General features: G+C 35.7%; 2 protein-coding genes across 4 annotated transcripts in view; both read left to right on the forward strand.

The window, feature by feature from the left end:
- Window positions 1-111: 111 nt before the first annotated feature.
- Window positions 112-3,221, forward strand: LOC107657683 (uncharacterized). The gene is made up of 5 exons (XM_016445868.1): window positions 112-219; window positions 795-1,058; window positions 1,189-1,239; window positions 1,583-1,717; window positions 2,637-3,221. The coding sequence occupies exons 1-5, from the start codon at window positions 192-194 to the stop codon at window positions 2,825-2,827; spliced, it is 669 nt and encodes a 222-aa protein (XP_016301354.1). The 5' UTR covers window positions 112-191; the 3' UTR covers window positions 2,828-3,221.
- An 859-nt stretch (window positions 3,222-4,080) lies between these two features.
- The window catches only part of LOC107657682 (TBC1 domain family member 31-like), a 12,364-nt gene continuing 5,635 nt past the window's right edge, over window positions 4,081-10,809 (forward strand). For all 3 annotated transcript variants that reach the window (XM_016445866.1, XM_016445865.1, XM_016445867.1), the window contains exons 1-16: window positions 4,081-4,374; window positions 4,455-4,601; window positions 4,698-4,813; window positions 4,897-5,075; window positions 5,164-5,315; window positions 5,393-5,552; window positions 5,821-6,021; window positions 6,449-6,613; window positions 6,791-6,870; window positions 7,009-7,155; window positions 7,286-7,419; window positions 7,538-7,671; window positions 7,785-7,964; window positions 8,733-8,965; window positions 9,065-9,217; window positions 9,310-9,445. In XM_016445866.1, coding sequence (XP_016301352.1) covers window positions 4,292-4,374; window positions 4,455-4,601; window positions 4,698-4,813; window positions 4,897-5,075; window positions 5,164-5,315; window positions 5,393-5,552; window positions 5,821-6,021; window positions 6,449-6,613; window positions 6,791-6,870; window positions 7,009-7,155; window positions 7,286-7,419; window positions 7,538-7,671; window positions 7,785-7,964; window positions 8,733-8,965; window positions 9,065-9,217; window positions 9,310-9,445 — 2,400 coding nt within the window. In that variant the 5' untranslated portion in view covers window positions 4,081-4,291. The remainder of the gene's footprint in view (window positions 4,375-4,454; window positions 4,602-4,697; window positions 4,814-4,896; window positions 5,076-5,163; window positions 5,316-5,392; window positions 5,553-5,820; window positions 6,022-6,448; window positions 6,614-6,790; window positions 6,871-7,008; window positions 7,156-7,285; window positions 7,420-7,537; window positions 7,672-7,784; window positions 7,965-8,732; window positions 8,966-9,064; window positions 9,218-9,309; window positions 9,446-10,809) is intronic.

Raw genomic sequence — 10,809 nt, forward strand, 5'->3', positions numbered from 1 at the left:
TATGACACTAAAAGCTGCGGTTAACCAGAATGACAAAATGCAAATGGGGAATTCATGTCTGGAATTTACATTCTTAACGCGCATGCGCATTTACTCATACGTATATTAATGGCAGAAGTGTTTCGTTTTCAGATGCCACCCGAACTACTTTACTTTGTGGCGTTATTGGTATTATTTGTGATTACTAATAGATGGACAGTACGGTTGTTATATCCTCCGGTAAGTTTCGAACAAGTATGTTGTTTTTTGTTAGTTTGTTTTGGGAAAGTAGTAGCCTAAAAGAATGTGACAACAAGGAAGCGCAAAAAAAATAATTATAGCTGTCAATCAACTGTATGTCGGATTCAGTAGTAAAGCAAATACAGGGTGAACGATGCAAAACAGTTATTGGTAGAGTATAGTAGTAATAGAGGACGGATTTTTATTTTATTTTATGCCACAACCTTCCCAAATGTAAATGCTTAAGAACAATATGTAATTTCGACTGATAATTCTAGATTTTTGAGCACAGATAATGATACTGTTAGATGAAATGGCTGGTGATTTTAAGTTTTTATCAAACATGTTTTCTGTAATTTAAATAGGCTACTACAAAAACACAACAACTTTCTTTTGTGAACAGTTTATGAAAGTTTAACATGTTAAGATCAAGGCAATTGAGTATTAAACTTATTCTTCACACTTTATCCTAAGTACAACTTTTTATATATTTATTGGGTGTATTCCATTATTTATTTTCCCTTTGAAGCTTCTTGTGTTTTAAACAACTCTCTCTTGTTCTTTTTTCCCAATAGATAAGCAATTGCAGTGCTATTTGGGCTTCCTAAGTAAGTGTATGACTGGGTATTTGGTTCAAAGGATGTCCAACTGTTTGTCCCGATCCCGCACAATCACGGCGTATGAAGCACAGTTTATCACATCCCAGCCCACGGACATGCAGAAAGCCTCCAGGCTGATGCAGATTGTCATTAAAAAAGGCCAAAATGCATGCAGTTCGTTCCTCAAATGCCTTGGAATTTGTGACCCGGTGTTGTATGAGAATGTTACAGGATTTCCAGGTTGGACAATCTATCAAAAATGAACACACTTTTGAAATAGATATTTGCTACTGTCTGAATTGTTTATTCATTACTTATTTTTCTCTTTCTTTCTTTTCTTCTTTTCTTTCATGCATTTGCTGTCATTCAGCACAATTTAAGCAAGAGGACCATCAACATGTAGAGGAAATTCCTTTTTCAGGTAGATATTTTTGCATATTTTGCCTTACTGGTGATGTACCTTGTCATAGACTATTTTTCATCTTTGCCCTGTTGTTTTAGGAAGTATCAGGCTAGAGAAATTATTTAGCAATTCCTGTTCAGTGGTTAATATTCCACCTTACTTCCTGTTGTTGTCTCATTATTGTTTGAAAGATTACCTCACCCACTTAGTATTACAGGTATTGCTGTGGAAAACCGCATACTTTACTTCTCAAAAGTATGCATGACTAATAGCCTTGTTTTGCTGTCCCACAGCCCTTTAATGCAATGTGTTGTGTGGTTGCTCATATTGATCTCTTTTGTTTTTTGTCTTCTCTTATCAGAAAAATTGCAGTTTACACCTTGTATTATAAACATACAAAACTCTTCCCTGACCAACTGTATTATTGGGAACAACAATAGCCAATGCATTACCTGTGACCAGCATTCTTTGCTCACTCAGAATGATGCAAACAGTGGTAAGTGCTGTGCCGCAGGAAATATAGGTCAAATTCTTTTAGGGTTATAGAGGTTATATCTTTATGCACGAACAGTTTATTGTATTTTTATACATTTATATAAATTGATAAAAATGGAAGCATAACCTATATAACTATTTAATACTGTTATGTTTGTAATTAATTATTTAATCATTAATTTTTATATAATATAATTATTTTATTGTTCCTCACATAAATTAGGCTAAGTTTGATTTTAGACATAAAAAACAGAAGAGTTTCTGCAGGTTTTAAAAAGGTGTTATAAAGTCTTAATTCACACCTTCCAAAAATTAAGGCCAGAGAATAGGTCTTGAATCGGAGCAGAAAGTCTTAAAGCACTGCCAAAAAAAATAAAAGCTTAAATCAAGATACGTTTACTTGGGAGGCAAATTTAGCACATGAAGCTTTGTTTTCTGAGAAATTGCTTTAAAATTACATTAAAATTACGTTAGCTAATGCTTAAAACAATACCAAACATCTGTCAGTTGGGAATTTTTCTGAACCCATGGCAGATGATCAGTTTCTCAGAAAACAACATTTTTTGTTTTATGTCGTTTTGCTTCTCAAGTAAATGTATCTTCATTTAAGAATCTTTAGACATTTGCAGTGAAAAACAAGACAAAAATACTGATTAATCCATAATTTTCTTACAGTGTGACTGTGATCAGAAAGCACAGTAAAAGTTATTTCTATATTCTAGTGGTTGGGAGCAGAGGTATTCAAGTCATGATTTATTAATGTACTGTCTTCTGTTCAAAAATGGTCTTAAAGTCTTTAAATGTACCTTTATAAAACCTACATAAACCCTGAACAGATTATTATAAGAATGATTGAATAGATGAATAAAAAAAACACTTTATTTCTTCTTCCTTTTTTTTTTTTTTTTTTTTACAAACAGTGAAAAAACAGGCGGACAGTCAGAGCCATGATCAGCTGATCCCAGTGCAGGATACAATAAGTGGCAGCAGCGTTCACATGGAGAGATCCAACATAGAGTATGTTATTATAGGTGACCGTAACAGTATGATAGTCACTGAGAACTCAGAGGTTGAGGAAGATACAGAGATTGAGCCTGAAGAGATTAGTTAAAATATGTGAAATAGTGGGCAGGAGGTCAGACCCACAGTTTTGGAGAGCTGCAGATTGTCAACTCGCCTTAACAGGCCTGACCTATGATTGTACACTGGAAGCATAATATATGCTTTAAACTGACCAATGCTCAGGTCTTCAGCAGGAGCTACCAAGCACACTGAAACATTATCCTTTATCGTGGATTTTCTAAACCTGTGTACATTGGGGTGGCAATGATATTTGATACTGCTTTAATTGCTACTGAACATGACTACTACTGACGGTTTTAATGGGTACACCAATATTTATTTGCTTAACAGAAATGTATGAAAGTAAATGTGTTAACTGACATTGCAATCAGTTGTTATTCAGTCTTTATAAGCTTTCTGTGATTATACATAAATGTTGTTTACACAGGCTTGTGTCTTTTCAGTAATATTTGTATATTTAACTTAACTTCTATATATAACTTAAATATCTATTGACATTGTGATGGATATTCTCCTGATGTTTCAATAGTTATTCTGTAATAACAGTGTATTTCTGTGTTCTTTTTTTTGGGGGAATTTCTAATAATTTTATTCATATTACTAGGTGATAAAACCTGTACTGTACTGTCATTTTATGTACTGAATAAGGCATGTAGCTGACACATTTGTGATTTTGGAGTAATATTTTGAAATAAATTTGAAATTTGAAATTAAAGCAATCAGAGTGCTCTCTCAGCTGATGTAGGTGTCAAGACAAAAATATGACAAAATGAAAGGTCTTTACTGTAAATAAATGTACTTCTTAAAATAGTTATTTAATTCACAGCAGTGTAAAGAAATCAAAGACATTTTGGCTGAAAGCCTTGTCCAAAATTAAAGAAGGTCTGCACTCTAAATAATGTCCTTTTAATTATATTTAATTCATAGCAGAGTACATACATTTAGACATGTGTATTTTTATACATTGTCTGTATTTTAAATGACCTTTGCAAATTACAAAATTAAAAAACAAGATGATTTTTGCTAATTCACACATCCAGCCAAATAATGTTTTGATTAGTTTAAACAAGAGATTTATAAATTTAAACAAGTGATTAAATGAATTCATTTGTAATATTTTATTAATTTATTTGTAGTATTTATTTTTGTATATGTAGTAGTTATTATTGTTTATATACCTACTTTTATTTTATCACATAAGGTCACGTGACATTTCCAACAAGCGTTTACATGCGTTACTTCCTCCAACTGAAAGTTGCGTCTTGCTGCCTGGTTGTTTATTTAACAAATACTAGCATAAATGTTTTTTTGTTTGTTTTTTTTGTCACTAATACAGTGAATCTCGACATGAGACTAAGGTTTAAAAACGAGCTTGACAGACACTCATTAATGAATTTATGAAAATCGTTTGCAGTCATTGAATTTCCCGCTGCGATGCGCGTCTGAGGCGGGAGGCTGTTTGATGGAGTAACTACCCGGAGAGTCGAAGTCGATGCTAATCATGCAAGTTACAGATATTGGGTCCAGAGAAGATGGGAAAATATGGCACAGAAAATCAGTATCATCAAAATATGGGTAAGTGTGATATAACCAGCTTGGAGCAAACTGTTTTATGCAATGAGAAGAGATTCAGTTATGCATTTATGTATTTCCAGCGTCTTGGCCACTGTGACACGAAACGCGTCTGCTCGTCAAACCAAGACGGTTCGATTCCTGCAAGTGGCTTTTGACACCACAGGAGAGTCGTTTCTTGCTGGTGATCATCATGGCAACATTTATGTGTTTGACATTAGCAGAAACAGGTAGACTATATTTTCCCCTTTTATCGTTTAATACGCGTTCAGTTCTGTTGCTTTATCACAATTCTCGTATGTGTCTTAACGTTCATCGTTCGACAGATTTAAGCTGGTCCAGAAAACAGGCCAAGCATGCACTGCTTTAGCGTTTAACTTGAGAAGAACCACAGAGTTCCTGGTTGCTCTGGCTGATTATTCCATTAAGTGCTTTGACAAAGGTAAGACCCATTATTATATTTTTCTCATAAAGGCCTGCAAATGGTTAACTGGTCTTCTAAGAAGCTTAAACTACTGTTTCCAGACACCAGACAGCCAGTGAGCTGGATGCGGGGTCACGAAGGTGCCATTTCTTCCCTGTCCATCCACAGTTCAGGCAGCTACGCCATCAGCACTTCCTCAGACACTGCTCAGCTCTGGAACCTTGACACCTTTAAGAGAAAGAGGAAGCTTAATGTTCGTCAATCAGTTGGCATACAAAAGGTTTGACGTCACTTATCTGTGCTAAAGCATTATATTATGGTAACAGCTCTGCATCATTCCCTCATTCCTGTGGGGGTTTTTTTTGTAGGTGTTCTTTCTCCCACACAGCAACACCATTCTCAGTTGCTTTAGTGACGACTCCATTTTTGCTTGGGAGAGCGACACTCTTTTTTGCAAGTATGAGCTGCCTGTTCCACAGGATGGGCCCAGAATACACTACAGGACATTTGCTGTTACGCAGTAAGGCTGTAACACTTAGACCCTAAATTGGCGAAGCTCCAACTGGTTTTGTATGTAATCATTTTGTTTCATTGTAGAGATGGGAAAACACTTGCTGCGGCTGGACGCTCTAACTTAGTCCATTTGTGGTGTCTGGACAGTCGACAGCTCTTGAGAGTAATACAAATGCCTCCAAAAGTCAAGACAGTAAGATTTGTGGATTTCCTGCCAGATAGTTTTGATGGCGGATCCAACCAGGTACTGATCAGTAGTCTGCTAACCTAAAAAACATATTTGTTATTAAAAACATTCATTTTATGTACGTTTACTGTGTAACATGTAATCTTTATGGTTTGCTTTCAGCATATTGTGCCCTTGTTAGAGAAATTATCTCATTTCTTTTCTAACACTCAGTCATTAATGAGAAGAATAACAACTGATGAACTTGAAAAGTTCATGAAAAGTTTGCCCCTATTGTCCAGTTTATACGTTGGAAATAACTCGTACTGTAATATTCTCTCCTCAGATTCTGGGTGTTTTAAGCCAAGATGGCATCTTGCGCTTTATCAACATTCAGTCATGCAAGCAGTTCTTTGAAATAGGGTCCCATGAGGACGCCATCACATTGGCAGCCATTTGTCCTAAAGGCCACCATATTGTTGCTGTGATGGACAGCGGTGCTCTCAGAATATATGATGTACGAAGCCTTACCCCAGAAATCAGTAAGGTAAATTCTTATTTATTGTTCTATTTCAAATAAATGCTGTTCTTTTGAACTTTCTAGTATTAATCAAAGAATCCTGAAAAAATCTTCCGTATTTCTTGAGCACAAAATCAGCATATTCGAATGATTTATGAACAATCATGTGACACTGAAGACTAGAGTAATGGAGTAATGGTGACGGCTTTGCTATCACAGGAATGAATTACATTTTTATAATATATTAAAATAGAAAAAAGTTGTTTTAAATTGTAATAATATTTGATATTTTAATAAATACAGTAAAAATAGTAATATTGTGATCAAATAAATGCAGCCTTGATGAGCATTAGAGACTTATTTCAAAAAAAATTTAAAAACACGAACCAACCCCAAACTTTTGAATATATGTTGGTATAATGTATGTGTGTTATATACTTTTTTGTTTGTGTAGCCTCCCCAGCCTTTGTTGAAACGGGTCACTAAAGGCAAAAGCAGTGAGGGATCGTGTTTGAAAAGGAAGGTTTATGCTGGGGCAGGTCAGCATGTGAAAACATCAGGACGCAGAATCCAATCCAAAGTTTTACTATCTGCTGTTTTCACACTGGATGACAAAGAGGTTCTGTTTATATTCAGTTTTGTTCAATATTTTAATTAATTCATTTTTTTTATTTGGGGGTTGGGTGCCTATGACACCTTCTGTATTGCTTTTTCAAGACATTCTCTTTTATTTAACAGCCCCTTATTTAACTTCTGACCCAGTTATAATCATATCTAATTCATCTGTTTTGTGTAGAATGATTTGCCTAATGGCCTTAACAAGAAAAGACTACAAGCGTTACTAAGAGCATTTGGAGAATACCCAGCCAAATACAGGTAATGTAATAAATGTGTCATGCAGAAGCAATGATATTTTGTTGATTTAATGTGAAGCTGTAGTCTGCGTCTCCACTTTATTTGTGTGTGTGTGTGTGTGTGTGTGTGTGTGTGTGTGTGTATTTGTTTTTCCGGCAGGATGTTTATTTGGCGTTCTCTATTGCATCTATCTGAGAACCATGCAGCTTTCAGCAGTCTGACTGACAAAGGCCTGCACTCAGCGTACGTGTGCCTTCAGGAGCACTACCCCATCAAAAGCCACAAACTACAGAGAGGCCTACAGAGGTGGACAGCATCAATCAATTGATGATTTAATTGTATATATATAGATTTACCCACTATAATATTATGTCAAAATCTTAAATTACATTCAAGTGTCATATATATATTCATCTTTTAATTTCTGACCTGGCAGAGTGCTGTCTGCTCTTGCTCATTGGGCTGCTGTCTTTGGCGAGACTGATTATCTCCCTCTGCTGGCTTTCCCATTTGTCAAGCTGTTCCAGAACAATCCACTGATCTGCTTTGAAGTAGTGGCCACTGTCATTGGTAGGTAGTGCAAGACAGTAGTGTAGTGTAGTGACATACCACTGGTCTCTTTGGCTGTGATTCAACGATTTGGTCCATAGCTGAGAGACTTTAAGTGTCTTGAATTGCTCTTTTACAGTGAACTGGTGCCAGCACTGGTTTGAGTACTTTCCCAACCCTCCGCTTAATGTGCTGAATCTGGCTGAGAATGTGCTGGCCCATCATGATAAAGAGCTGCTTCAGCATTTTGTTGCCTGTGGTGTTACCTCACAGGTAAAAGACTTCAACATAAGTGTTTATATGATATAGACTTTGACTTTCAAAGAATTTAATCTTGAAGCCAAAGATAAAGTGAATGCCCTACACACTGTGCTTTTCCTCTCCAGCTGTATGCATGGCCTCTTCTTGAGACCCTGTTCTCTGAGGTTCTGATGACAGAAGAGTGGCTGAAACTGTTTGACAATGTTTTCTCAAACCACCCCTCATTTCTTCTAATGGCTGTGGTGGCATATGTCACCTGCTGCAGAGCACCGCTACTGCTTTGTACTGACAAGAAGGACTTTGAGGTATAACATCAGACATTTTTAAGCGGTTTTTACAGTTACTAGCCATTTGAAAAATGTTATGAAGAACAAATTTGGCTTATCAAGACAAGTTTATTCCATTTAGGGGTGTTTATTATTATTTATTTATTTTTATATAAATAATAATATAATAAAACATAATCATCATAAATAAATAAATGGTGTCTGTAAAATATTAAGACACATTAAATCAATCAAAAGTGACAGTAAAAACTTACATTGTTACAAAAAAATCTATTTAATATAATGGCATTCTTTTGAACTTTCTATTGATCAAAGATTATTATTATTTTTTTTTTTTTTTTTTACAAAATGTTAAAGTGTTTTCAACATTGATAATAATAAGAAATCATTTTGAGCAGCAAATCAATATATTAGAATGATTTCTGAAGGATTGTGTGAGTATGAAGACCAGAGGAATGGCCGCTGAAAATTCAGCTTTGCCATCACAGGAATAAATTCAAATAGAAATTAGTATTCAAATAGTATTCAAATAGAAAACAGTTATTTTAATTTGTAATAATATTTTGCAATATTACTGATTTTACTGTATTTTTGATCAAATAAATGCAGCCTTGGTGAGCATAAAATAATTATTTCAAAAACTTTAAAAGAATCTTATGGACCCCCAAACTTTTGAATGGTAATGTATATATTATTAAATGATTTATTATTATTATTATTAATAACAAATGCTAACATTATATACATTTTCTTTCTTTCTGTTTTTTTTCCCCTTCCACAATGTAGTACTTTTTCCATCATCAGAATAGCTTGGACATCAGTGCTATGCTGAAGGAAACCTATCGGTTGATGGACAGCACCCCTGCGGACATCCAACCCAGCGCTGTGCTGAGTGACTTTGAACCTCTGACACAGGGGCAGTACCCCATTTTCAACAAATACCCCACCTTCATAGTAGAGTACCAGTCCCAAGAACGTGAGAGGATCCGGCAACAAGAAGTGGAATATCTAAGGGAGAGGTGTAAACTTGTATTCATTTGTAATACTGATATGACTGGGGTATTTCATACTTGGTGCACATTTTACAAAAAAGTTTCGGCTTATGTTTGTCTATGAAGACAAGAGGTTCAGGAGCTGCACGCTGAAGCAGTCAGACAGCAGGCTGAGTTTGAGGCCTGGTACAAACAGCAGGAGTTGCTACTGCAAGGAGAAGAGCAACGCAGAAGGATCCTACAGGAAGAGGAGCGTAAACTTGCACAACAGAGAGCCAGGCAGGTCTCCCTCCATCTGCTAGACTTCTTGCTAATGACCTACTTCAATTTTGCAGTTTCACAGTTCAACTGACGTAACCCTCTGTGCTCAGATTAGCTGCTATGAAGCGCGAGCTGAAGGTGAAGGAGCTCAGTCTGGTTGATTCTTCTAGAAGACGTTTTCTTAAGCACCAGCAAGATCAGCGCAGAATACAACTCAAGAGACTTGATGACGAGATCCAGGGAAAGGTACTTATGTTTTGTTGCTTTACTTTTGATTGTGTAAATTAATCGTATTACTTTTTGGTTCAAAAGTTTGAGGTTGGTAAGATTTTCTCTTATGTTCATCAAGGCTGCATTTATGTGATCAAAAATACTGAAAAAAATTTAATATTATGAAATATTATTACAATTTAAAATAACAGTTTTATATTTTAATATACTTTAAAATGCAGTTTATTCCTGTGTTGGCAAAGCTCAATTTTTAGCAGCCATTATGCCAGTGTCACATGAGCCTTCAGAAATGACTCTGATATGCTGATTTGGTGCTCAAGAAACATTATTATTATTATCAAAGTTGAAAACAGTTGTGCTGCTTAGTATTTTTGTGGAAACTGTACTGCATTTTGTACTGCAGGATTGAATCAAAGTTAAAAACAAACAAACAAAAAAATTATTTGAAATAGAAGTATTTTGTAACATCATAAAATCAATTTGATGCATCCTTGCTGAAATACAAGTATAATATACTTGTATAAAGTTCTCTAAATATTTTCTATACTGTACTGACTTTTAAAAAACTAGAGGTCTTCACGGGTCCACTTGGATCTGAATACCCGAGGTCCGACCCGAGACCCAAGCGGGTTCGGGTACAAAACTTCTACGAGTGCCTCGGACACGGGTTGGGTTCGGTATTAGCGGCCTTGGGTCTCAAATAAAAATACATGTGCTTTTTCCAAATGGACCCGATAAGACCCCAGTTCTTTTAAACTATCCCGGATGTGTGCTTGCATGTTCGTGTTAAGTGAGGAACGCACATAGAAAAGGAGCATACGTTTGTAACCTCGCACACAGAAATCATCTTATAGATATGAGATCCATCAGGAAATACACTCGCTTCATTATGCTGTTCGTGCGTGTTCATGCAGGGCTTTTCTTTTTTGTGTGCAGAAGCCTTTCGCCGGAGATTAGGTTCCAGACAACACTAGAGAATAATTACGCTATCGATTAAATTTTTATCAAACTATCACGTTTATTTTTCAAATTCACTGGTTAACAATTGAAAGCTGAACTCAGAAATAGCTTGTATCCATCAGGCAGGCAATAATACAAAGTAAATTAAATAAATGTTAAAGGGGTCATATGACGTTGTTAAAAAAGAACATTATTTTGTGTATTTGGTATAATGAAATGTGCGGTTTATGCGGTTTAAGGTTAAAAAAACACATTATTTTCAACATACTGTACATTATTGTTTCTCCTCTATGCCCCGCCTTTCTGAAACGCGTCGATTTTTACAAAGCTCATCGGACTGAAAAGCGAGGTGTGCTCTGATTGGCCAGCTATCCAGTGCGTTGTGATTGGCCGAATACCTCAAGCGTGTGACGGAAATG

This window comes from Sinocyclocheilus anshuiensis, unplaced genomic scaffold, assembly GCF_001515605.1.
Source record: "Sinocyclocheilus anshuiensis isolate Anshui unplaced genomic scaffold, SAMN03320099.WGS_v1.1 scaffold43, whole genome shotgun sequence".
NCBI lineage: Eukaryota > Metazoa > Chordata > Actinopteri > Cypriniformes > Cyprinidae > Sinocyclocheilus > Sinocyclocheilus anshuiensis.